This window comes from Podarcis pityusensis (assembly GCF_964106645.2).
Source record: "Podarcis pityusensis genome assembly, chromosome: 5".
Lineage (NCBI taxonomy): Eukaryota > Metazoa > Chordata > Lepidosauria > Squamata > Lacertidae > Podarcis > Podarcis pityusensis.
The window spans coordinates 85,631,074-85,658,107 of record NC_138032.1 but is presented as its reverse complement, the minus strand read 5'-3'; the positions used below and the strand labels follow the sequence as shown (position 1 = coordinate 85,658,107).

The 27,034-nt window shown below is 45.3% G+C and overlaps 2 protein-coding genes and 2 long non-coding RNA genes across 7 annotated transcripts in view; 2 read left to right on the top strand and 2 right to left on the bottom strand.

Annotated features, from left to right (window-relative positions):
- LOC308477711 (uncharacterized protein) overlaps positions 1 to 27,034 on the top strand; it is a 66,529-nt gene that overhangs the window by 7,027 nt on the left and 32,468 nt on the right. The window lies entirely within an intron of this gene.
- LOC308477715 overlaps positions 1 to 27,034 on the bottom strand; it is a 215,395-nt gene that overhangs the window by 176,174 nt on the left and 12,187 nt on the right. The window lies entirely within an intron of this gene.
- On the bottom strand, positions 924 to 27,034 carry LOC308477707 (dual specificity protein phosphatase 13B-like). Of its 4 annotated transcripts, none has more exons than XM_081006546.1 (4): positions 26,894 to 27,034; positions 6,764 to 6,955; positions 2,904 to 3,124; positions 924 to 1,339 (listed from the first exon to the last, which is right to left on the bottom strand). In XM_081006546.1, exons 2-4 carry the CDS (start codon positions 6,952 to 6,954, stop codon positions 1,116 to 1,118), a joined length of 636 nt encoding a protein of 211 aa, XP_080862672.1. In that variant the 5' UTR covers position 6,955; positions 26,894 to 27,034; the 3' UTR covers positions 924 to 1,115. The 4 variants fall into 4 exon arrangements, with proteins under 4 accessions (XP_080862672.1, XP_080862674.1, XP_080862673.1 ...); XM_081006548.1 differs by lacking the exon at positions 26,894 to 27,034 and adding an exon at positions 19,064 to 19,157; XM_081006547.1 differs by lacking the exon at positions 26,894 to 27,034 and adding an exon at positions 8,033 to 8,181.
- Positions 11,243 to 15,274, top strand: LOC308477720. Its single transcript, XR_013986676.1, has 3 exons — positions 11,243 to 12,226; positions 13,277 to 13,416; positions 14,190 to 15,274. It is a non-coding gene; the product is annotated as an uncharacterized lncRNA (long non-coding RNA).

The window sequence follows — 27,034 nt, the reverse complement described above, 5'->3', positions numbered from 1 at the left end:
GGATTTAAAAAGACAGCTGTCACTGCTGTCAATGTGGAGCCCTCCACATGTTGTTAGGTGACAACTTGTGCGCCTCCTCTGCGAGAGGTCCGGTGGGTGGCAACATGAGAGCAGACTTTTTCTGCGGTGTTTCCTCACTTGTGGAATGCTCTCCCCATGGAGTCTCGCCTGGCACCTTTGCTGCATACCTTTAGGTGCCAGGCAAAAATATTCCTCTTTTCCCAAGCCTTTGGCTAATTAGACAATCAATGGTCTTTTAAACAGTGTATGGAGGAGCTGTTTTTGTTGGTTACTATGGTACGTATTTTAGTGTCTCTCTTATCGTCAACTGCCCTGTAATGCTCAGATGAAGGACAGTATAGAAATTTAATAAAGAAAACAAAACAAAATTAACTCCCATCATCCCTGACCATTGGCCATGTCCGCTATGGATGATGGGAACTGTAGTCCAACAATGGCTACCCTTGCTGTAGAACAATTCTTAGAGTAAGACAAATTCAGTTGTGCCAGTAATTCAACCCCACCTTAGGTTGGGGCACCTCTCAGTTGTGGGTCCCAGCCCACCAGAGTGAAGGCCTGTGTGCTTCAGATTAAATAAATGTACTTGTTTCATGCTTTTCTGTGCATAGATTCCTTTGAATTTCTCCCGCTGGCTGTGTCCACCTTACTGAAATGTAAAATGCTCAACTGGCAATGTTCTTGCCAGACTTGGAAACAACAGAATAACTTTGCTCAAGCCTTTTGTTTCACCGAATAATCCTATTGATTTATGATCACTTTGCTCTCCTCTAGAAACCTCTCCTGTTTTGACTCTGCCCCAACCTAGCCTTGCCTTCTTTCCCTTTGTATATTTAATTCTTCTGTTGCAGTTATGGCCCCTTTCACCAGTGTCCTCACCTGTCCATGCATAAATCAAAAACATGTATGCCAAATGTCTGGCGTGCCTTTAATCTCGACTTAGTTTCTAACATCAAAGAAATACTTCACTATTTTCATTTCACTACCCAGACACCTCTTCTAACACAGACTCAGAGTTCAGGTATTTCTGAGGCTTGCCTCCTTTTGTCTCTCTGACTTCCGCTTCGTCTTGAGCCACAGCGCTGGGCATCCTTCAGCTAAAGTTTCAAGGCATCACCTCCTGACCTTCCCCTTTCGCTGTTTAACCGGATGTCAAGATCTCGGAGCTGGCTGAGGAAACCAGAGTTTGGGCAGACTCCTCTGTGTTCTCGCACAGACTTTAGGGCATCCACGAGGGTCTTGTTTTCGCAGATCATCAAAAAGGCAAGCACAAGGGTGGCAGAGCGGCTTATGCCCATGGCACAGTGAACTAGTACTTTGCCTGCAAGAGAAGAGAAGACAAGAGCATCGCATATATGTCAGGGTACGAAAACCCCAGGTTTCTTGGTATGGTATATGTTGAGACTTGCCAGTAGGTCAAGACTGCGAAACCCAGTGGGGAATGTCAGAAATCTTCGTGTCATAATCCTGGTGTGCCTTCTTCACCAGCAAATTATGATATATGGATATTGATTCAATGCCTTTTCTGACTCTTACCAGTAAATATCAGAACTTTCTGTCATTTCCCCTTGTCCTGTTAAAATCTTAAGACCTACCAGTTCATCCAGCTGCCTCACGAAAAGTGGGTCTTATTGTGCGGATGGTAAAATGCAGAGGAGCTCAGCCCCAATTCTGTCCTATCTCTTTTGCAATGCAGCTACTATTTCCTGCCACACCGATTAAAGGGAGAGTTCCTAGTTAGCCATGTCAAAGGAGGACTAATTCTCCTGGGGTCTCTCCTGGGGCCATTGCCCTTCAGTGACATGAGAAGAAACCAGAGTCCCATCCCTAATATAGCTGTATAAGAAGGGACAAACAGAGACGTCTAGCTGGGTATTCCTTCTGAGGGTTCAATTATCTGAATTTGGTGTTTTAGATTTCAAAATGATTTGGTGTATCTCTGTGATTTTGAAATGTCAAACCTTGACTTGGCATGTTGAAGAATCTAAGTTTGTGTGCTTCTCTGTTGCAATGTGAGCTTCAAACAAGGAAAGCACAAAAAGTATTGATTGGAAACCTTCGGTTTTCGTTTGAATGCCACTATATGGGAATAGAGCATAGCAAAGATAGTGTCCGCACAATATTGTCCTCATCAGAATTCTGTCCCAAATTCCTCACCCAAATTCATTCAGATTTACCATTTTCACAGGGCAGTTGTTATTTTGAATGGATTTGCTATTGAAAGAGGTAAATCAGGATTAAATGGGGAAATGATTGTTGCATCTCTCATGGACACTTGGACCATTTGAGTATAGAATTTTAGAGCTGGAAAGAACCCTGAGGATCGACAAGTCCAACCCCCAGCGATGCAGGAATCTCCACTAGATCATAAATGGCAAGTGGCCATCGAACCTCTGCTTAAAACCCTCCAAGGAAGGAGAGTGCCCCACCTCTTGTGGGAGGCTCTTGCTGTCAGAATGTTCTTCCTGAAGTTTACTTGGAACCTCCTTCCTTGTAGCTTGAATCCATTGGTTTCAGTCCTAGCCTCCGGAGCAGGAGAAAACAAGTTTGCTCCACCCTCCATGGGACAGCCCTTTAGATATTTGAAGATCTCAGTCTCATCTCAGTCTCTGCTATACCTGGCTAAAACATACACAATTCCCTCAGCTATTCCTCATAAGGTTTGGCTTCCAGACCTTTTATCATCTCACCTCACTAGGGATGCTGTGGGATAAGGATTTGCCCAAGGCATCCCAGCGAACTCCATGGCTAAGCAGTGATTTGAACCCAGGTCTTCCTGGACCGGGGCCAGTCCTTTAGCCACTCACATCATACCTGCGCATTGAATGCAGTAAGGCTGCCAGGACCACAGAGATGACATAGATTGCCCTGCCTGTTATATTTACCTCTGGGAGAGTTCAGCGCTGCTCTTATATACTTAGCGGCTGGGTGGAAGTAAATGCTGAGATCAAACTTTGGATCATCGTCTGCTTCAACTCCGTAGTAATCCACCGGCAGGTCTTTGTAGAATTTGGCCCCCGTGTCAATATGGAACCTTCCAGCAGCGGCATTTACTATGTGGGTGATACCCATTCGGCGAAGCTGTTCTATGTCACGGGCTATATATCTGTGGGGGAAAGAGTATTTGGCTTAGATTTGTGCTAGTCGCATCCATCCATCCTTGCCCTTAAAGACCACACAACGAATCTCTAGCCAGGCAGGTTCCCCACATCCAGCGCTAATATGGTGTCCATGAACTAGTGTATTAACTGCTAACTTTCTAGACCATGCTAGATTTAATATCCTTGCTGGTTTGGGGACTCATAGCTCCCAAACTTGGGTCTCCAGCTGCTTGTGGACTACAACTCCCATCATCCCTAGCTAGCAAGACCAGTGGTCAGGGATGATGGGAATTGTAGTCCACAAGCAGCTGGAGACCCAAGTTTAGGAAACACCACTGTAGAAAACCAGGCAAGCTGCATCCATGTGGTGCTTTATTCCATTTTCATGACTTTCCCCTAACTGTTAACTTCCACATTATATTGAGCTTTTGCACCACGCAGACACCTCTTCTGCAAGTATAGCAGAACACGGTAAAGCTTTAGTGCTAATTTACATGTTTCTTGCTTCCAGGGAAAAAAAATCCCTTTGCAAATAATATGGGGAGGAGTGCTGTTTGTTTGTTTGTTTGTTTGTTTGTTTGTTTAGTCGTTTCGTCATGTCCGACTCTTCGTGACCCCATGGACCAGAGCATGCCAGGCACTCCTGTCATCCACTGCCTCCCGCAGTTTGGTCAAAATCATGCTGGTAGCTTCAAGAACACTATCCAATCATCTCGTCCTCTGTCGTCCCCTCCTCCTTGTGCCCTCCATCTTTCCCAACATCAGGGTCTTTTCCAGGGAGTCTTCTCTTCTCATGAGGTGACCAAAGTATTGGAGCCTCCGCTTCAGGATCTGTCCTTCCAGTGAGCACTCAGGGCTGATTTCCTTCAGAATGGATAGGTTTGATCTTCTTGCAGTCCATGGGACTCTCAACAGTCTCCTCCAGCACCATAATTCAAAAGCATCCATTCTTCAGCGATCAGCCTTCTTTATGGTCCAGCTCTCACTTCCCATACATCACTACTGGGAAAACCATAGCTTTAACTATACGGGCCTTTCTTGGCAAGGTGATGTCTCTGCTTTTTAAGATGCTGTCTAGGTTTATCATCGCTTTTCTCCCAAGAAGCAGGCGTTTTTTAATTTTGTGACTGCTGTCACCATCTGCAGTGATCATGGAGCCCAAGAAAGTAAAATCTCTCACTGCCTCCATTTCTTCCCTTTCTATTTGCCAGGAGATGGTGGGACCAGTGGCCATGATCTTAGTTTTTTTGATGTTGAGCTTCAGACCATATTTTGCGCTCTCCTCTTTCACCCTCCTTAAAAGGTTCTTTAATTTCCACTATAGTTGCACTGTATTCATGATAGTTCTGGAAGTGGCTTTTACATGGTGTGAAAGCTCAAATACAATATGGAAATTAACCATTAAGGGAAGCATGAACATACCAAGTCCATGCAGCCTTTGTATGTATTTGGAGTTTTTTTTGGAAGATTGTCGAATGTGAAGCATCAGCAGTCTTGTTTCCCATGCTGAGCATGCGCAACAATCCACCACGCATAAGTTTGGCAGGTTTCAAAGTTGCGCTTTTAGATTTAGAATCTACTAAACCCCTTTGACCAGAAGTCTGGTGTGCAATGAGGCCTTTTGTCGGACTAAACCACATGTCTTGTGCAAGGTCAAGCCAGGTTCAAGTTCCTTGCATTAATTTACAAAGCCCTGAACAACTTAGGTCCAGGGGATCTCTCGAACCCTTATATCCCACCTTAATCATCTATGGGAGCATTGTTGGTCTTCCTCAAGCTGGTGAGGCTCACTTCATAACAACAAGTTATCGTGTCATCGGCTCATATTCTGCCAACATTCAGCAAGCACCTTCTGTTCCAGCTTTTAAATGCCTCCTGAAAACTTTTTTGTTCCTCCGGGCCTGTGCAGGCAATTAAGAATACATCTTTCCATAACGGTTAATTGATGTCTGTTTTTAACTTATTCATATGGTTTTTGCTGCATGGTTTTATGTACTGGAGTGGAAAAGCAGAGTTGGGAAGAGAGATGTTACTCTTCAGTGTGGGGAAATGCTTTCAAATAGCTTAGATGCCATTGTCCCATTTTTAATTGCAAAAAAACAAAACAAACCCCCACCCTAGTAGCAGGAACCAAGCTTTTAAGCAACCACTCAGCATGGTGCCTGGATGTCTGGGATTTCCCCAACACTGATGCTGGCATTTAATTTATTTATTGGAAGGCTTCAATTTGCTTCTCAACCAAATGTTCGCGCATTGGAATACAATGAAGTTGTGAAGACACCAGAAGCACAAAAGCATTAAAAAAAAAATTGGGCGATAGCCAGCGAATCCATCTTTGGAGCAGACCTATTGAAATGGATGGATTTGGTTACAGTGGTACCTCGGGTTACTTAATTCCTTCCGGAGGTCCGTACTTAACCTGAAACTGTTCTTAACCTGAAGCAACACTTTAGCTAATGGGGCCTCCTGCTGCCGCTGCGCCGCTGGAGCATGATTTCTGTTCTCATCCTGAAGCAAAGTTCTTAACCCGAGGTACTATTTCTGGGTTAGCGGAGTCTGTAACCTGAAGCGTATGTAACCCAAGGTACCACTGTACTTGTCCATTGGTTTAAGCGGGTTTGCTCCAAATACAGCTAGAACTGGATATCGCCCATTCGATTCATCAAACCATCCAATAAATGCAGCAATGGCAACCACTCCCTCTAAAATTAATGAGCGCTGAGTGCCAAGAGGACTGGAGTAAAAAATGGGGGCACCAGCATGTTCAGAGGAACACTGAGATGTGTAGATGTGCACACACACACCTATCTATCTATCTATCTATCTATTTATCTATCTATCTATCAGGGCCACACACACACACACACACACACACACACACACAAAAGAAGCCCAAAGAGGTCTGAATGTGCTCAGCAGCCATGGAATGTATTTGTCTATTACCAAAGCATAGTAACATTTGGGGGATATTGAAGGAAATGTAAGATGACTTATGACTTAATAAACAAACGCTGCCGCTCATTGTTAGAAAGGCAGCCATCTTTGATATTTTCTTCTTTTTTGTATATAATTTTTTTTATTGAATTTTCTGTTTTACATTTTAAAGTACTCATTTTTACATCCTTAAGATATCAATGACTTCCCTTCTTCTCTCTCCATGGCTCATTTGACATATAAATCCCTGCATATTTTACAAAAACTATACCATTCGGGATTCCATTATTGCATCCATCAAAACTTATTTACACTGTTGAATTTATCTGAACGCTGCCAGCCTTTTCAGCTGTACAGATATTTTCTTTTTAATGCTGTCTTACAATAACTCAACAGAAACAAAGCAAAAATCCCTGAAACAAACAAACTATGTCTTTCGCGATTAAAATTTGCTCCAACTGAAGAATCAACCCAAAAAATCTAGGTTTTTTTAAAACCTAAAATGAGTTAATAAACCCCACTCTAATGAATACCAGTTGTAGTCTGCCATACAACCCCAGCTTCTAGGCGAAGGCCTGTGATGCCATGTGGAAACAAGGACAAGATGGCAGAATAAGCCCTTTGGCTGTCTTTTCCTTCTCTCCGCCTTTGGAAGTTGTTATAACATGGGCAGAATGTTCTCTGTCATCCCTTTAAGCCTGTTTACTTACAAATCTCCAATGTAGAGGTTAGGCCAGACTTCGTTGACGTTGCCGCGGCAGGGAATGGGCGTCCACAACATACGTTGGAGTTCCCCCATTTCTGGTGTTTCATAGCTCCCCTGGCTACTGGAAGTGAGGCTCAAAGTTCTTCGTATATTGGGGCGCCGCAAGTCGTCCCCATTTAGTGAATTCCAAGACATTCTGAAAGACAAGGAAGAGAGACTTTCCTCATTTGACCTCATGGTAGCCAGTGGCCTGAGAGTTAGACTGGGCAGACCTTGGATCAAATCCTTACTTAGCTGTAAATCTCATGGAATAACCATGGACCAATCTTTCCCTGTCAGCCCAATCATGCCCACCACCCTGAAGTTCCTAGAGTCAAAGAAATCATGGTATACTGTTGGGTATCTTGTTGTTCCCACTTTTAACAAGTGCTTCAAAGCAGTTTACGTACAAATTAAAGATGGCACAGTAAGAGTAGGAGTTGCTACAGACATCTCCTGCCTTGGAGGTTTTTAAGCAGAAGCTTGATGGCCATCTGTCATGGATGCTTTAGCTGAGATTCCTGCATTGCAGGGGATTGGATTAGATTACCCTTGGTGTCCCTTCCAATTCTATGAATTGGGGATGGGGGGAGCATTCGAATCCAGGCCATATTTGGGGATTCTAATTAGGCAGAATCTCATTTCTGCCATCTAGTGTCGGGGAGGCGGTAGCAGTTTTGACCCCACTGTTTGGAGGTCTTTTAGAAATGGATTCAAGTAAATTTTTACATTTTTTCACATACCTTGTACATGAATTTTCTTATGACATGATTTAAGAAAGCTCTATGTACTTTAACCTTCTCATACCACAAATATGCATGCCAACCATTCCTGTTATCATGACCTTCAAGCTCTAAAACATCAATTTTTAAAAATAATATCCATTCCCTTAGCCAGCATAGACAGGATGCCTCATAATATAATCTTGAATCTGGTAGAGAGAATCCACCTCTGTCTTTAGAATCTGCCAACAATTTATATTTTATTCTTGGCTTCTTCCCCTGCCAGATAAATCTAGTAATATGTTTTTGTCATTCTTTGAAGTATCCCACATTGCTGATCAAAGGTATTGATTGAAATTAAAATTAAAATTTTGGCAATGCATTCATTTTAATTACTGGTATCCTTCCCAATAGCAATGAATTCCTCCTTCCCAACACCTCTAAGTTTTTCTTTCTTTCTCTCCAAGTTCTTGTATAGGTGTCCTTAAAAATATTTATACTGTATTCTTAACTGTTATCCATACTCCTAAATATTTAACTTTCTTCTCAATCCCCTGGACCAATAGGCTTGCAGTTTGGGGTTGCTGCTGATTCCATTTCTGCTTCCACTGTGGTCAGCTCCAGGTTAGATTATTGCAATGCGCTCTTGTTTGAGCCTGACCTGTAAATCGTCTAGAAACTTGGATTACTATCTGGAACCAGCAAAGCAAACCACATCATGACAGCTCCCTGCTAGCTTCACTGATTAGCAATGTTTCCGAGTTTATTGTTCTTTAAAACATTTAAACCCCATTTTTCCACAGGGTAGGAATTTAATTATAAAACAATTCCCTACACATAGGAAAATGAAAGGTTATGGTTTAAAAGCCAGGATATTTGCTGTAGTATTTAGTTTCTTTGTACAGTGGAAACTTTGGTATGGAGGAATAGTCAGTTGTGGGAGCCCCTATTAAGGGGCACATCCTAAAGTTTAATGCCTCAGAAGAACTAGGCCTTTTGCAGGAAACAGGCTTCAGGGAGATTTCCCCCCCCCCTGCCCCCGAGGCCCAGACTGACACCATCCATTCCAAGAAAAGCTCTCTCTTTCCATTATGGCTCCTTTCCACAAACTTCACATCTTGTGGCCATTATTGGGGCTAGTCACTGACTGCTTAACCCGACTGCCTCCCTGCAGCCATAATTTATTGCTTGTTGGGAGTGCTGCGGAGATGTAAGCAAAATGACTCAGCCCACAGCGATGACTGGAGTAGGGCTGGCTGGCTTTGAAAGCCGAGCCACCGGTGGTTTCTTGGGATGCAGAAGTATTTGAGCAGCCAACTGTTTGTAAGAGAATCTCCCCAGCAGCTGGAATCCAAATAGCCTCTCCTGATTTAGGAGAGGGCTCTTCGAAAAGCAGCTTTCATTCCACTTACACGATTGGTATAAGGTGACCAGATGCAATGGGGTGCAGAGACAGAATGAATTTGGGTCCCCTGGTATTCGGTGGCTGTGTGTCTGTAGTGTCCGTTCAGGGAAATATTCCCTGCGGAGCATGTCTGATCTTTCAAACGTATTGGTTTTATGAGAGCTGAACTCTCACAGCTTCCTGCAAAGAATTTTGGGGAACTGTAATTTGTTGAGGGTCCTGAACACTCTCCACAGAGAGGTTCCTTGTTCCCACTTTTTCTCAGGGTGACCTTGCGAGACCATTGGGTTTATGCCTGCCATTTCAAAGCCCATTGGCTAACAGGGTTAAAATTCTGCACAATTTCCCACAGTGGACAGAGCTACCCGTGAGGTCTCCCAGTGTGTTGAGAAAATTGGCCATCAGCTGCACATCAAGCTAATTTTATTGATCATGTTGTGGAATGGTCTATAAAACTCAAACTTCTCATTGCTGGTCTCCCTACCACCGCTCACACTTTGCTCCATTTAGCCAGTACTTGCGCTTACATTAAAGTGGTCTTGCTGATTCAGACGGTGACGTCTGGCATTCTGCTCCCAACTTTAGCTTAGCCAGAAGATCCCTATGGAAGCACATCATTGATGGCTGCACCCTGCTCTTTGTCCCCATCCTCTTTGTACTCAGATGAGCAGGCCTATCCTCCAGAAATTTGTCTCCCCTTAAAAAAAACCAAACCCAGCTATCTGTAGCAGCCAATTCCATAGGTTACTTGCATAGTGGGAATAAACATTTGCTTTTGTTACCCCTGAACCTATTGCAATGAAATGTAGGTGGCTGATGCCAGAGTTCTGTTGCTCTTTTTAAAGGGACAAAAAATAAATACCCCCCCCGCCCTTTCTCCATTTCCATGCAGCTTTGCCACCCAAAGGATACTCAGGGTAGTTCAATTCACTCTCCATACTTTGCCTCACTGCTGTATATAGAGAAGCAATGGAAACATGGAACACTTATAAATGCCACCTCCAGCTCCTCGAAAGATTCCATCAACAGTGTCTCTGAAAATTTTTACACTTCACTTGGGAAGACAAGTGAACTAATGCCAGTGTACTGGAAGAAGTAAAGATCACCAGTGTCGAAGCAACGATTCTACAACATCAACTTCGTCAGACTGGTCATGTTGTGCGGATGCCTGATTATCGTCTTCCAAAGCAACTACTCTATTCAGAACTTAAAAACGGAAAGCATAATGCTGGTGGTCAATAAAAGAGGTTTAAAGACTCTCTCAAGGCAAATCTTTAAAAATGTAGTATAAACACTGACAACTGGGAAACACTAACCTGTGAGCGCTCCAGTTGGAGAACAGCCTTTACCAAAGGTGTCATGAACTTTGAAGATGCTCAAACTCAGGACAAAAGGGAGAAACGCCTAAGAGGAAGGCATGCTTGGCAAACCCTCACCGTGATCAATTCCTGCCCGGAAACCTATGTCCCCACTGTGGAAGGATGTGTGGATCCAGAATTGGCCTCCACAGTCACTTACGGACTCACTGTTAAGACCATGTTCATGGAGGACAATCTTACTAGGCTACAAGTGATCGCCAAAGAAGAAGATATAAAGATGCAATACCCAAGTGACGGCATGGAGTACACCAGCAAATCCATGCTAATGTTGTTTTGAGCTTGCACTCTGACAAATCTAGGGACAAGCACCTAATTTCCCTTGCTTTTGTGTTGCTGAAAGCTCTGAAACATTTTGTCGCTGGTCGCATACTTCCTTGCCCAGTTACAAATGTTCTGTGCTCTTTTAACACAGATGAATTTAACTACATCTGCATGTGTTATAGCTACAATCCTTTATATATACAATCCTTTAATTACAGGCGTCGTTACATCAATATCCATCAAGAGCAGGAACGCCTGGTGTAAAAATCACCAGGAGGGCTTTTGCGTGCCAAAAGTGAAGTTCAAGTCCTCCGGTGCCGATGATGTCACCGGCATTTGTGAGGAAACACAAACATTTCAAACCTGCTCTGGGAATTGTGTCCTTGCCTAGCTCTAGGTGTTGCTGAAGTCATCATCTGGAGAAAGAGAGATCCCCACAGCCTGCTTTTGGATTTTTGGCAGGAGAGGCAAAGAAATGACTGGCGGCCAGGCATTGCAATCCATTCTCCTCCTCCAGCCTGTATTTCCTTTGAAGAGGGTGAAATATTTGGCAGGGCAACGACTGCAAGATGGGACCCTGTAACTAAAGCGGCTGCAAAACTGTCTGCTGAACGTTATTTTGGCTTCCATCCATTTAGAAAGTGCTGTTGAATTACTGCTGAAAGTTTAGGTAAGCCCTAATTTTAGGAAAGTTTCGGGGGTTGTTATATTTAAATAGAAACGTCTATTGAATCACTTTCCGGCTACAGCTAAGAGCCAGTGTAGTGTCGTGGTTAGCCAGTCAAATTGGGACCCAGGAGACTAAGGCTCAAAGTCCTGCTCAGCTGTGAAGTTCACTGGGCAATCTTGGGCCAGACATTGTCTCTTAGCCCTAGCCATACCTCACAGGGTTGCTGTGAGGATATTATGGGCTTTTTTTGGGCAGGAGGCATGTGCCCCATCTTGAGCTCCCTGGGAAAAGGTGGGGCATAAATGCACAAAACGATGAACAAACCAGCATCTGGAGTCTCGACAACTGAGATTGTGAGACAAACTAAATGTGATAGTCCCTGTGTCCATTGAACTCAGATCTGAAAAGGGCAGCCTCATGTAAAACAAGGAGCAAGCCTCTCAAGTGCATGTTAAAATGAAACTCAACCCACATTGCAAGATTCATTTTTCAAGTGAAGCCTCTGGGAGCTTTCAAGGGAGCTTAAAAACAGCAGCAATACACAACTCGGATAAGATGTGAACGTTCTCAGGGAGCCTTCCCACATCCCCGGCAATCTGTAAACCAAATGGCTATTTTTGCTGCTTGTTTTATGTGTATTTTGGTGTGGACATTTGTGTGTTTGTTTTTTACTGCTCGTTTCTTTTCTCTGGAAAGGCTGCTGTCATGGTGAGTTACTATCGCATCACGCAGTACGCTGCCTTTATTGTGATGTCACTACATAGGACATGGTTTGTGAGATCACAACACACACACAAAAGTCATTGGTTGGGGCCGATGAAAGGAGAGCTTTGAACCAGTGTCTGATACTGGTGAGATGTGCCCTTAGCAACCCAGCCTGAATCGGAGGAGGCAGCTAATGCTGCGTATCAACTTGAGCTTCCAAATTGTCCCTGTGGGTAGCAGCTCTGAGCAGGGCACGCGGCCATAATCCTGTCTCAGCAACACAAAGGTAGGAATGACACTCCCTGTCACTCAGTCTGAATGGAAGGGAAATGATTGCAGCCATGGCAGTGCTCCCCTGTCACATAAGCCTCTAGGAGGAGGAGCTATTCCCGAGGCACCCTGGAATTAGAGGATTAGAGTGAGCATCGAATAGTCCCAAAAGCTTGTCATTCCTACACTTTGGGCAAGTTCCCGACTGCACACGCTTCTCTGCCCCCCCAACAAGGCATAACACAATTTCAAAGGATTATATGTAATAGGTGAAAAGGTGTAGGCTGTGCAATCTTATGCAAGTTTGATCGGAAATGAGTTTCATTGAGTTAAACAGAATTTGCTCTTGGGTAAATGGATATGAGAGTGCAGGCAGTCGAAAAGGAAAAGGAAAAGGCTCCATACAGGAGTGCTGTTTTTGTTTTTGTATTGTTTTAAAAATTGTTTTTATTTTTTATCTATGTCATTTTAAATTGTGATTGATATTAATGCTGTATTCTTAGTTTTAGATTTTATGAGTTATGTGGAAACTGTTTTCCATTTGGTTGTGTACTTTCTGATGTGTTTTATTTATTGTTTATGACTTTTGTTATGTTGGTAGTTATGTAAATCTGGTCATGCTGTAAGCCGCCTTGAGCATTCTTTTTAACTATGGAAAGGCGGCATTCAAATAAAACGATGATGATGGTGATCAAGAAATTCCAAGTTTGTTCCTTCGTTGCCAGCAATATTCAGTGGATGAGTTTGTTTTATTTCGTCAACACTCCCTAACCCTCTGACCAAGCCGTCACCTGCCTTTGTGAAAAACATGTCTGATTATTCTATATTGAAATGGAAACATGATGTAAACTTATTTTAATAACTTTCAGTGCATTATATGAACTATCGGAATAGGTTGTTGCCCAGGTTGAATACCTGCCCAGGTAGCTTCCAGGATGGGTGTCCCTATTTTCCCACCCTAGTTACACTACTGCCATGGAAAGTAGAGGGAAGAAATCTATTTCCACATACAGCAAAACACACTGATGGCAGTTATGTCATTTCCATCTGTATTTCACCTCCTCAGCTTGCCTGTGCTTCCTGACTGTGGCAATCTGCGGTAGGGATGGCAGCAAATTCAGGTTCCTTCTCTGCCACCACTACATCTTCGGAGTGGCAACCAGCAGAACTCCTTCAAGTTGTCTCCTCCTTATGGCCTCCTGCCAGGTAATTTACCTGAACTCTCAGTACCATGCTGAGACATATTTGCAAAGCACTTTGAGGAGAAAATCACTTCCATGCGTCCATTCCGACTTGGATCCCAGTACGTTTCTGAGCACGATTCAAAGTGTTGGTGCTGCTGACCTTTAAAGCCCTAAATGGCCTCTGCCCAGTATACCTGAAGGAGCATCTCCACCCCCATCGTTCAGCCCGGACACCGAGGTCCAGCTCTGAGGGCCTTCTGGCGGTTCCCTCGCTGCAAGAAGTGCGGTTACAGGGAACCAGGCTGAGGGCCTTCTCAGTGGTGGCACATGCCCTGTGGAATGCCCTCCCATCAGATGTCAAGGAAATAAACAACTATCTGACTTTTAGAAGACATCTGAAGGCGGCCCTGTTTAGGGACGTTTTTAATGTTGGATGTTTTATCGTGTTTTTAATATTCTGTTGGGAGCCGCTCAGAGTGACTGGGGAAACCCAGCCAGATGGGTGGGGTATAAATAAATTATTATTATTATTATTATTATTATTATTATTATTATTATTATTGCTATATTGGATGGAGAACAATTATATAATATCTTAGACCCTTCTGGTTGCTTCAGCCTAGATTAGTTTATTGCAGTCAGAGGATGTTGGCAGTGTGCTTGGAACAGTACATCCAGCCACCTAGAGTATGAACTTGACTTTTGACCGCTGTATAACTAACTAGTTGAGTGGGGTGTGATTGGTTGGGTGCAGAAAGTGGTAAATATCTCACTAGGACTTTTCATTTTCCTTAGCGAAGCACTTGAAGAGGGAGCTGGAGGTTTTCTCTTGAAGAAATGGTCCCTGGATTGAGGCGATTCTTCCAAATATGAGCTGATCATAAATTCTCTGGATGAATCTGCCAATTTTGGGTTCTCTTAGTTTCTTCTTATTCTCGTCTTTTAAATCGGTCTGCTGTACCAGTTTGTTAATGAGGTCTGCCCAAAAATGTATACGCACACTTCTTCTAATATGCCTGATATTTTAGGCCAACTTTTAACTTATTCTTTGTCTTTTGATCTCTCAGACCTATGCTCCTACAACCATTGTGGTTCAAAACTGGTTGAAGCAGGGTTCCAGGAAAGTCGGGCAAAGGCTTGCAAAAGTATTTGGACTAGCTTCAATACAATTTGTGAAAATGCCTCTGTTTCTAACTGACTTCCAGTCAAACAAGATATTTTTGGCTAGATGCCTGCTGCAGTATGCTCAGACATAATTTGGATCCAAGTTTTATAGTGAACCCGAGGGCCAAAGTAAGCAGGAACGCTTGAGAAATTACATCTGTTTGCTTTAAGGTCACATTTCCAACTAGAGTTGGCCGTTCTGAGGGCATATCTATCTGCACCGCAGCTTTAAATTATCCATTGCATATTATTAGCAACAAGTAATTTTTCTCTCTCCATCCTGTCCCATCCCCTCCAGTGTGGAGCAAGGTCTTATGGCTACTCTGTTCCCCACGAGGATTCTGAATACGCTTGTAAAATACCGTGTCGACAATTTGTGTTCCTTGCAAGACACTGGGGGATTCTTTCTGTTTGTACTTGGGACAATGAAATAGATCTTCCAGCAAAACCACCCTCTTAAACGGGGCATCAGTCTTGAGGTCTACAGTGGTACGTTGGTTCTCAAACACCTTGGTACTCAAACAGCTTGGAACCCAAACACTGCAAACCCAGAAGTTAGTGTTCCAGTTTGTGAACTTTTTTCGGAAGCCAAACATGCTCCATTTTGAGTGCCACACTTCTGTTTTGAGTGTTACGCTGAAGTCTGACTGTTTTTGCTATTTATTTTGCGTTTTTGTTTTTGTGGCTTTTTTGTTTTGTTTTTGTGACTGTGTGGAACCCAGTTCAGATACTGATTGATTGATTGATTGATTGACTGACTGACTGATTGTGTGACTGCAGTACATTGTTTATTGCTTTCATTTTATGGATCAATGGTCTCATTAGATAGTAAAATTCATGTTACATTGCTGTTTTAGGGGTTGTTTTTAAAAGTCTGGAAGAGATTAATCCATTTTGCATTACTTTCTATGGGAAAGCCACCTTGGTTTTGGAACGCTTTGGTTTTGGAACGGATATTTGGAACGGATTAAGTTTGAGAACCAAGGTACCACTGCAGTTGTTTATGAGTCCCCAGGGCAGCAGTGGGGAACTTGCAGCTGCTCTCAGTGTTGTTGAGCTACCATTCCCATCATCCTTGACTATTGGCTATGCTGGCTGGGACTGATGGGATTTGGAGTCTCAATGATTCTCTACTGCTGCCCTAGGAAATATGGTATTTTAAGAGACTATTCTATCAAGGTTAAAGCCAACTCCTGTTGCATATATATCCACGACAACCCTATTTCTGTTGACCTCATTTGTCCCTACACTGAGTAATCTTTTTACTGCCCTATCCCCCAGCACGCTATTTATTTATTTTATTGCCCAACTTACCACAGTGCCTGCTAGCTGATCTGGCAGCAAGTTCAGGTCAAACGAAATTACAGAGGCTAACAGTGAGAACAACGTATAAATGTCTTTCTCGGTTCATGTGCCTTTGGAGGGCAGCCCGGGGCAGATTGAGTTGAGCTGCTGCCGTTCCTTTGGATGCAATTGAAAAAAGGCTAAGCCTCTTGAGAGTCCCATGGACTGCAAGAAGATCATACCTATCCATTCTGAAAGAAATCAGCCCTGAGTGCTCACTGGAAGGACAGATCGTGAAGCTGAGGCTCCAATACTTTGGCCACCTCATGAGAAGAGAAGACTGCCTGGAAAAGACCCTGATGCTGGGAAAGATTGAGGGCACAAGGAGAAGGGGACAACAGAGGACGAGATGGTTGGACAGTGTTCTCGAAGCTACCAGCATGAGTTTGACCAAACTGCGGGAGGCAGTGGAAGACAGGAGGGCCTGGCATGCTCTGGTCCGTGGGGTCACGAAGAGTCGGACACAGCTAAACGATTAAACAACAACAAGCCTCGACAGGAGAACAATGGTCTCTTTGCAAAGGTCACAATGGGGTGTATCAAAAAGGTCTGGGGAGGACAATGTGGCAATGTGGAAGTGTGTTAGACTCAGGCCAGTAGAACCTGGGTTCAAACTCAGTTATGAAGCTCACTGGTTGATGCAAGACTACCCAGTATCGCTCTCAGCCTTAACCTATTTCTGTGTCCGGACAGCGAGCAACAGTCTTTCCAATGTGTTGACGGAGGAAGCAGTAAGGACTAGACTCAGAAGTGTTTCTCAAACTTGGGTCCCCAGCTGTTGTTGGACTACAACTCCCATTATCCCTAGCTACCAGGACCAGGACCAGGGATGATAGGAATTGTAGTCCAAAAACTGTCGGAGACCCAAGTTTGGGAAACACTGATTTAGTATCCTCTTTCAGGCTGTGCTCCTGCTACTTTGGCAAGCGTTCCTCCCCTTAGCCAGCCTTCTTTCTCCTTTGCTGTGTGATCCCAAACACTCAGGGATCCTGCAGTGAATGTGATGACATCATGATAATGTGTAGCCAATCACATCTGGCTTATGTGGCAACATGAAACTCCAGCTGAAAGAGAGGTGGGGCTTCCTGGACTCTTCACATGGACCATCCTAGCCAAACAAGGGGCAGGGGACAATCAAATATGAAAATTTTGATTGACTGTGACAGCACTAACTTATGTCAGCCACATGGGGCCTAGGACTTGGCTAACATTAGTAAAGAAACAGCGATTTGAATGTGCTATATACATGCAACACCAGATGGCGCCAGAGAGCAGGAAATTTCCAAGCGTGATTTTCCATAGATTTTTTTCCTTCTGTTAAAATGATCTAATTTCTGACTTATTTCTAGCGGTTTCCCCCTGTGTTTAGATCCACCCCTGGACAAATATTTTATGGCAATGGAGGGCCAAACATCTTATCTCAAAATCAAGGCACTCAGGCTTCCCCACCCCTCTGGAGCAGGTGGCAAAGATTACTTTCCCCCTTGCTGCTGTTATTTAGGCAGAGAATATGGAGATCATCTTTTGGTGGGAAATGAGGACGAAAGCATTTCGTCTGTTTCTCATTTTATTCTTAAAAGATGGGATACGGTCAACTCCAGAACAGTTGTAGCCACCTGTTCAATTAGGGTTTGTGAACTGAAGCTGATGGGAATTTGACACTCTGTTGCTTTGCTGGGTTTTTGGGATGGATCAATGGAGTCTTCTCAGATAGCAGTGACACAATCTGTATGCTAGCCCGTGGAATCCCAGATGTCTCCCATAAATCATTAGCATACAGCCCCTGCTACAGTCGAGAAGGCTGAGTGTAGCATAATGCACTAAAAATAATAAATCAAATTAGCACAAAGGTCAAGCCAGCCCAGAGGGACCGGGGATCAGCTAGTTCATCCTTGCAGTGCAAGCTAAGCGATGCGGTGAAATAGATGGAATCTCCACCTGCCTCTTCCCAGAGACATAATTCATTACCAAGCCCTGAGATGCAAGGAAGAAAATGTGGCCGCAAGAGAGTTTAGTCCAAGCAATGTGGCAGGGAAAAGGAATATCTGAGGCTCTTGCAAGAGAAGAGCAGAAGAGCTGAAGGGGCCAGTTTGTATGGCAGAAATTGAAAGTTCCTGGTTATCCTGAAACGCCGCAAAACTATATGGATGTGGGCAGAGGCATCTTAGAGATGGAAACCATGAAGAGGTCAAATAGATTCTAGAACCAAAATGCATTTGTTTCCAAAAATTCTCATTTTCTAATTATATTGTTAAGTATCAAATATTCAGAGAATATTCCAGTACCAGTAATTTGGAGAAATGTTGGAGGGTACGGAGTTATCTCCTTGGCTCGGGGGGGAGGGTCACATAACTCCATACTCTCCAACATTTCTCCAAATTACTGGTACTGGAATATTCTCTGAATACTTGATACTTAACAATATAATTAGAAAATGAGAATTTTTGGAAGCAAATGTGTCTTTATCTCCTTGGCTCGGGGAGGGGGCGTGTCACATGAGTGAGTATATAACCTTTAGAAGACATCTGAAGGCAGCCCTGTATAGTTTTATGATGTTTTTATATATGTTGGAAGCTGCCTAGAGTGGCTGGGGTAAACCAGTCAGATGGGTGGAGGATTATTATTATTATTATTATTATTATTATGGAATAGGACATCCCTATTTCCATTTGAGAAATGACGGAGGGTGTGTAATACCTCCTGGACATGTGAATACTTGAATTGTGGGAGTAGTACAGAGAGACTGTGCTAGATTATAAATATTCTTGGTTTGGTTTCCATCGTTGTGGTTAAGCAATTCTCTGCTGTAAATCTAAAAAACCTGAGCAGTCTGTCTCTTTAGACTCCCAGGGAATGTGGGGGGAAACAGAAGTGCCATTTGATTTCTTCCTCCCCACTTGCAATTTGCTTTCTCTGAATAATCGCTCCAATCCTTTATATTTCAATCCTGTGAAATATATTTAGTAGGAGGCCTTGTGTGGCAGCGATTAAGACTGTGTGTGATTTTTTAAAAAAATAAGATGGAATTAGAAGCAGCCTGCGCTTGGTATCAAGGGAAAGGGAATTCAGGAAAGCAGGGCTGCAAATTTATCACAGCGGCAGCAACATGCCTTCCACCTAGCGAAGCCAAGATCATAATAACAGATGCACATAATAATTACCTGCATCTCAAAAGGCAGCTCTGAGACTTGCGACTTCTGCTTCCTGCATCACACAGTCAGTGAAACAGCAGGGTAAAGATGTAAGAAAAAGCAGAAGCAAGGCAGCGTTGGTGGTAAGTACTGAAATGCAAGTGGCAGAGCTGACGGGAGGATATCAAAAGGCAACGGAGGATTGCTAAGGATAGAGGGAGGAGGCTTCTGCAGCTAGCTGAAGGGACAACATAAAACCCTGCAAACCCATCATAAAGAAGAGCTTTACCTTTTGTCTTGCCTAGAGCTGTGATAAATGCTCAGGGTGATTTGCCAATGTGCAATTCAGGACTCTGGCAGGTGTAGTGCCTATGGGTGGGAACCCAGAAGTCCCTGGAATCTCACTTGAACTCGCTAGGTGATCTTAGCTAAGTGGCCCAACTTCCCATCTGCAATGGGGGCGGGATAATAACACTACCCTCCCTTTTGGGGTTCTTGTAAGGAGTACTGAGAAAATGTGAAGTGCTGTCAGCATTTTAAATATGCTACATGAACACTGGGCATTGTTATTATTTAAGCTTAATTTCTACAGAGTGTGCAGTGGCTACATTTTGCAACCCAACATGTCTCAAATAATGTAAAAGTTTGCCTTCATTTAGGACGGGGTTTCCCAAACTTAGGTCTCCAGCCGCTTTTGGACTACAACTCCCATCATCCCCAGATAGCAGGACCAGTGATTGAGGATGATGGGAATTGTAGTCCAAAAACAGCCGCAGGCCCAAGTTTGGGAAACACTGATTTAGTATCTGCTTTCAGGCTCCTGCTACTTTGACAAGCTTTCCTCCTCTTAGCCAGCCTTCTTTCCCCTTTGCTATGTGATCCCGACCGCTCAGGGATCCTATAGCGAATGTGATGACATAATGATACTATGTAGCCAATCACATCTGGCTTATGTGGCAACATGGGCAATGCTAGCCAAGCAAGGCACAGATGTCCTCTCTGCCTACAGCAGGTCTCTCTCTGAAAGGGAAGCTGATGGTCGCAGCACCACGGAGAGCTCCAAAGAAGCAACTAACTCCAAGAAAGTCCAGAGGTGAATTGATGTCTCACCAGTCCCTCTCCTAAGCTCCACCCCTCTGCCTGAAGAGTGTACATCCTTAAAGGGCTAGCCCCTATCTAACCAGAAGGAAAGCACTTCTCTTTCCTGTGGGCAAGCAAGGTGGAGTGGAAAGTACTTTGCTCCTCAGACAGTTTGGGCTCAGGTCTCAGGATTCCTTGGGGGCCCTGGCTTGGGTGTTGCAGGTTCCTGACCACCAGGTTCAGTATCAGGAACCCAGTCTGGCTCCTCAGCCAGTGGTACAGCAGCCCCAGACTCAGCCAGCTCCTCCTCCACCTCCATGCTTGAGGTTTGGGCCACAGCAGCTAACCGCCCTCACTCTGAAATCACCAAATGGGCAAATGCTTCTGCCCACCCTTTTATGCCAAGTTCCCAAATGACACTGACTGGGGCAGTGCTTTTTGAAGCTACCAAATATGGGTTGCAAAAAGAACCGTGCCTTTTTGGCTCAGCCTTATTTCATACCCTCAAACATTTCTTGGCTGAAAATAGGGATGTCCCATTCAATAATAATAATAATAATAATAATAATAATAATAAAAAATACCCCACCTATCTGATTGGGTTGCCCCAACAACTCTGGGCAGCTTCCAAAATATATAAAAAATAACAAAACATTAAACATTTAAAAACTTCCCTATACAGGGCTGCCTTCAGATGTCTTCTAAAGGTTGTATAGTTACTTATCTCCTTGGCTTGGGGAGTGACACAACTCCATAACCTCCAACATTTCTCTGATGAAAATAGGGACCTCCTAAGGAAAAGTGGGGATGCGGGTGGCACTGTGGGTTAAACCGCAGAGCTTAGGACTTGCCGATCAGAAGGTCGGCGGTTCGAATCCCCGCAATGGGGTGAGCTCCCGTTGCTTAGTCCCTGCTCCTGCCAACCTAGCAGTTTGGAAGCACATCAAAGCGCAAGTAGATAAATAGGTACTGCTCCGGTGGGAAGGTAAACTGCATTTCCGTGCACTGCTCTGGTTTGCCAGAAGCAGCTTAGTCATGCTGGCCACATGACCCGGAAGCTGTACGCTGGCTCCCTCGGCCAATAAAGCGAGATGAGCACCGCAATCCCAGAGTCGGTCATGACTGGACCTAATGGTCAGGGGTCCCTTTACCTAAGGAAAAGCAGGACATTCTGGGATCAAATCAGAAACCAGGATGGCTTCTGTAAATTCAAGACTGTCCCTGGATAATAGGGACACTTGGAGGGTCTGCTTATTTGCTATTCATGCTTTTTCTTCCAGAGGCAATTTGCAGAATTACCTTTGCCTAAGAGTTGCTGCGGCTACTGCTGTTTTTAAAACAAGTTTCCTATATAACCATGCTAATTTAGTAGTCTTTGTATGCTGGGTAATGTCTAGCTGCTGCCGTTTGAGACACACAAGCCCAGTACTCACACGTTGGGCATTACTGTGTTTGCTTGGAATGGAGTGCACTTTTAGCCCCACCCCTGTTTCAAAGAACAACAAGTTGCCTGCAGTTATCTGAAGAAAAACTCCAATGCACAAGCTCTGTGTGATTGGGACACACAGTTGTGCAGATGTAGAATGCGGATGGCGCTGTGGTCTAAACCACTGAGCCTCTTGGGCTTGCCGATCAGAAGGTCAGCGGTTCAAATCCACAGGATGGGGTGAGCTCCCATTGCTCTGTCCCAGCTCCTGCCAACCTAATAATAATAATAAATTTTATTTATACCCTGCCCTCCCCAGCCAAGACCGGGCTCAGGGTGGCTAACATCAGGTATAAAAACAATTGATTAAAATACAACTTAAAATGCAGCCTCATTTCAGTGGAAGCCCAGATCAAAAACTGTTTGAGGGGAGAAAACATCTAATCTTCACCATGGCCAACTATCCAGACTGGTCCTACATGGACCAGAAAAAAGCCAGGGAAGTCCCCAAATAGGGGTTCCATCACAGAAGGAAAAGGAAAGAGGGGGAGGGGATCAGATTGATTCCAAGCCAAAGGCCAGGTGGAACAACTCTGTCTTACAGGCCCTGCGGAAAGAAATCAGATCCTGCAGGGCCCTGGTCTCATGAGACCAGCGTCCCACCAGGCCGGAGCCAGTGTTAAAAAGGCCCTGGCCCTGGCTGAGGCTAATCTGACTTCCTTAGGGCCCAGGACCTCTACAGTGTTGCTATTTATGGACCTTAAGGTCCTCTGCGGGGCATACCAGGAGAGGCAGTCCCGTAGGTACGAGGGTCCTAGGCCACAAAGGGCTTTAAAGGTCAAAACCAGCACCTTAAACCTGACCCTGTACTCCACCGGGAGCCAGTACAGCTGGAAAAGCACTGGGCGAATGTGGTGCTGTGCGAGGACCCTGTAAGGAGCCTTGCCACGGCATTCTGCACCCACTGGAGTTTCTGGGACAACTTCAAGGGCAGCCCTCGTAGCAGCAACCTAGCAGTTTGAAAGCATACCAGTGCAAGTAGATAAATAGGTACTGCTGTGGCAGGAAGGTCAACAGCATTTCCGTGCGCTCTGGTTTCCGTCACAGTGTTCCGTTGCACCAGAAACAGTTCAGTCCTGCTGGCCATATGACCCAGAAAGCTGTCTGTGGACAAACACCGGCTCCCTTGGCCTGAAAGCGAGATGAGCGCCACAACCCCATAGTCGCCTTTGACTGGACTTAACCATACAGGGGTCCTTTACCTTTTTATCTGCAGGAATCCTAATTGTGTGGAGGCTGCACACGTGGTCAGGAGCTCATGAACTGGGGTTTCTCTTCAGGCAACTGCAGACAACCTGTAGCTGCTTGAGGAAGGAGGTTTGACCTCAGAGGCAGGACAAAAGCACAGTCCAAGTAAACATACTAGTGTACTCCATTCATATGTTGTCTGTCTGGCCTTTTTCTCAGTCCTTACCTGGAGACACCATGTGTTCTTATCATTGAGCTCCAATCCATGAACAGAGCTCATCTCTGCTTGGGCGGGAGCCAAGGAAAATAATTTTGCAGTAAGATTATACCTTAAATAGGCAAACAAACAATATTCTGTTCCATGCAGCTACCTGGGGGGAAAAGTAGCCGCAGGAGCACTGTGTTTTATTATTGGGGGACAACAGCAGCTGTTTTAAAGATGAGGACGATCACTTTCGGAGTCTGCCTGCTAACTCCTGGCCAATGTACAGTGGTGCCTCGCAAGACGAAATTAATTGGTTCCGCAAGTTTTTTCTTCTTGCGAGTTTTTCGTCTTGCGAAGCACGGTTTCCCATAGGAATGCATTGAAAATCAATTAATGCGTTCCTAGGGAAACCGCTTGCCAGGCTGGCGGCGGAGAAGGGCTTTTCTCCCCACCGCAAGCCTTCAGGACAGGCACGGGAACAGAGGGGAAGGCGCGCAGCGCTTTCCCTCTGTTCCCGGGGCTTGCGTGGGAGGAGGGTTTTTCCTCCCCACCGCCAACATTCAGAACAGCATTCTGAATGTTGGCGGTGGGAAGGAAAACCCTCCTCCCACCCCAAGTCTTCAGGAAAGCCATCCGATGCCGGGCAGCGGGAGAAGGTGTCCCCGCCCCCCGCCCGGCATCGGAGCTTCGTTCCGATGCCAGGCGGCGGGAGGAGGCATTCCCCCCCCCCGCCCGGCATCGGAGCTTCGTTCCGATGCCGGGCGGCGGGAGGAGGCGTTCCCCCCCCCCCCGCCCGGCATCGGAGCTTCGTTCCAATGCCAGGCGGCGGGAGGAGGCATTCCCCCCCCGCCCGGCATCGGAGCTTCGTTCCGATGCCAGGCGGCGGGAGGAGGCATTTCCCCCCCCCCGCCCGGCATCGGAGCTTCGTTCCGATGCCAGGCGGCGGGAGGAGGCATTCCCCCCCCCCGCCCGGCATCGGAGCTTCGTTCCGATGCCGGGCGGCGGGAGGAGGCATTTCCCCCCCCCGCCCGGCATCGGAGCTTCGTTCCGATGCCGGGCGGCGGGAGGAGGCATTTCCCCCCCCCCCCGCCCGGCATCGGAGCTTCGTTCCGATGCCGGGCGGCGGGAGGAGGCATTTCCCCCCCCCGCCCGGCATCGGAGCTTCGTTCCGATGCCGGGCAGGGGGAGGAGGCGTTCCTCCCCCCCGCCCGGCATCGGAGCTTCGTTCCGATGCCGGGCGGGGGGAGGAGGCGTCCCCCCCCCGCCCGGCATCGGAGCTTCGTTCCGATGCCGGGCGGGGGGAGGAGGCGTCCCCCCCCCGGCATCGGAGCTTCGTTCCGATGCCGGGCGGGGGAGGAGGTCCGAGGACAGTGGGGAAGACGCGCTGCGCTTCCCCGCTGTCCCGGAGATTTCCCTATGGGCTGTCGTCTTGCGAAGCAAGCCCATAGGGAAATTCGTTTTGCGAAGCGCCTCCAAAAAGGAAAACCCTTTCGTCTAGCGGGTTTTTCGTCTTGCGAGGCGTTCGTCTTGCGGGGCACCACTGTATCTTTGTAAAGAAATAGGGTACAGTGGTACCTCTGGTTACGTACTTAATTAGTTCCGGAGGTCTGTTCTTAACCTGAAACTGTTCTTAACCTGAAGTACCACTTTAGCTAATGGGTCCTCCTGCTGCTGCCATGCCGCCGGAGCACGATTTCTGTTCTCATCCTGAAGCAAAGTTCTTAACCCAAGGTACTATTTCTGGGTTAACGGAGTCTGTAACCTGAAGCGTATGTAACCTGAAGCATATGTAACCCGAGGTACCACTGTATTAGAAATGGCAACATGAGTCATCCACAGAAACCTGTAAAAGCTGTCCCTTAAAACTTTCAGCAATTTGAAGAAGTGGGAAGTGCAAAGTCGTCTTTTTAGGAGGCAGGGAACGTCAAGTACAGAGTGAGCATGCAATCCCCAATATGTCTTGCTAAAAATAAACCCTTTGATAGCTTGAGCAAAGAATGTGAAATGCTTGCATAAGCGTGAACATCATGCTGACAATTACTAGAAATTAGTTTGAGTTTCATGATCTTGCTTAGTTTACATACCATATCTTAACTTCTTTCCTCTTTAAATAGACTTACGGATAGCCCATTTCCTCACTAGGAGAACGCTTGTAAAGATGCAAACAAATGCAATCAAATAACACCTGGCGAGTAAGTCTAATTGAATTCATAAGTGGGGCTTCCTTCAAAGTTGCAAATCACTGAATGCTGCAAATCCCATTTTGCTTGAGAACATTCACTATATGACACTGCCCATCAGATATTCTCACCCTCTCAAACACAAATACACAAAATCCCCGAGAGCTAAAGCAAATTTGTTGGGGAAGGATCTTTACGGCTCTTAAATGTCAGCTTTTCAGGCAAGCAATCTGTTGCTAAACATCTCAGAGTTGAGATGGAAAAACAGGATGTCAACATGTGATATTTAAATTCCAAGTGAATTGCCAGATTTAGGAATATGCTCAACCACAAACAGTGCATTTAAAAGACAAAACGGTTGCGTCTGAAATTTGCATCCTGCTCAAGGAATACAAGCCCAATATGGGACTTGTTTCAGATCAACATGTGAACTTCAGCTCCCTGCATCTCTGCAACATTATGGATTTTTCTTATTTCTTCACCCCCACCCCACCCCAGATTTCCTTCCTCCCTTAAACTCTTCGCTCAAGCTTTCACCTCTGTCCTTATTCTTCCGGTCCATCACCTACTGCAACTTTCTTTTCTCAGTAACCGCCCAACTTATCACATCCTGCTGGTTATATATCCCCCTGCCCCCACTTTTCCTAGCCTCCTATGCACCCCTTTCCATAGACTTTTATTCCTTCTCGGCCCATCTTTAGGATCTGAGCTGCTCAGCCAATGACTGCCTGCCCTGCCCTTCTTTGACGTTAGCTCAGCCAGTCACTGCCAAAGGCGCCATTAGAAGCCCCACAAAATCTGTTCCTGCTCTGCTCTCGCACAGTGTTTTGAAACCCTCTTCCTGTTACGAAACTATAAACGAGGTATGCAGCAATTTGCCAGGTGCCCTCAGGGATTTGAAATCAGGGATTTGAAGTTTGGAAAGATGCACATTTTTCACTCGGATTTTTCACTCGGAATAATGGGCGTTCAAAACTCCCATTATTCCAGGCGGATTTTGCGACAGGGAATTTCATTAGCGTGAGCAGTTTCTGAGCTCTGGGCGCAATACTGCTCCTAAGATTTCAGATTAAAACTGCAGAGTGGAAGGAAAGGAGGACCTTTTTTCTGCCTCCCCCCTTCCAGCTACTCTCTGAAGACTGGAGAAGAGACCCTCTTAATAATATTAGGGGGGTGGGGGTGGGCAGAACTAGACCATGTGAAAAATGAACATAATATTTTAGCTGCAGTTCATTCATTTTCAGCTTTGTATTCTTGTTATATATAAAAAAGTGCATCTAGACATTCTCTTGTTGCACCCATAGCCTAGGTTTTAAGGTGCCATTTAGATCCTAGCTCTCATATCTCGGTTTCTAACACTGATTCCAGATACATATCTAGAAGGTCATGCCTTTGGGGGTCAAAAATCAGCCTGGCTAAAGCTTTTCTCTCTTCATATATGTATTTAAAAGATACCCTTGAAACAGCCTGCACTGGATTTCCCCTTCTGCACAGACAGGTTGCCACATATTTTCACCGATGCATGTTGTGCGGTCCAAATTGCGAAGAAGTGGCAACTCCACAACCAACTCTCTATCTGAATGTCCCTCACAACAAACAACACGGCATGGCGCACAGCTGCAGTTGTCCGACTGCTCCCGTTCTGAAAACGTTGTGTTACCCCGCAATGCATGCACTGAATTTGCGAGTAGCTGTTTGTCAACAAGCTTAAAAGTACTTGCCTTTTGGGGGGGATTCAGGTCCACTGACTGCACTTGACTGATTTAGATGATGACAACTCTTCTGGCGTTTCCTCCCAGGCTGCTGGTTACACAACAGCTCCCCTTGTCCTGCTGCATTCAGTTTATTCAAATGCTATTTTT

Excerpts from the sequence above, each read along its gene's own strand:
- LOC308477707 (XM_081006546.1), bottom strand. The coding sequence starts at position 6,954 with ATGTCTTGGAATTCACTAAATGGGGACGACTTGCGGCGCCCCAATATA. Across the intron at positions 3,125-6,763 it reads AACCTCTACATTGGAGATTT|ATATATAGCCCGTGACATAG; the intron begins GTAAGTAAACAG and ends TTTCCCCCACAG. Across the intron at positions 1,340-2,903 it reads AGCGCTGAACTCTCCCAGAG|GCAAAGTACTAGTTCACTGT; the intron begins GTAAATATAACA and ends CTTCTCTTGCAG.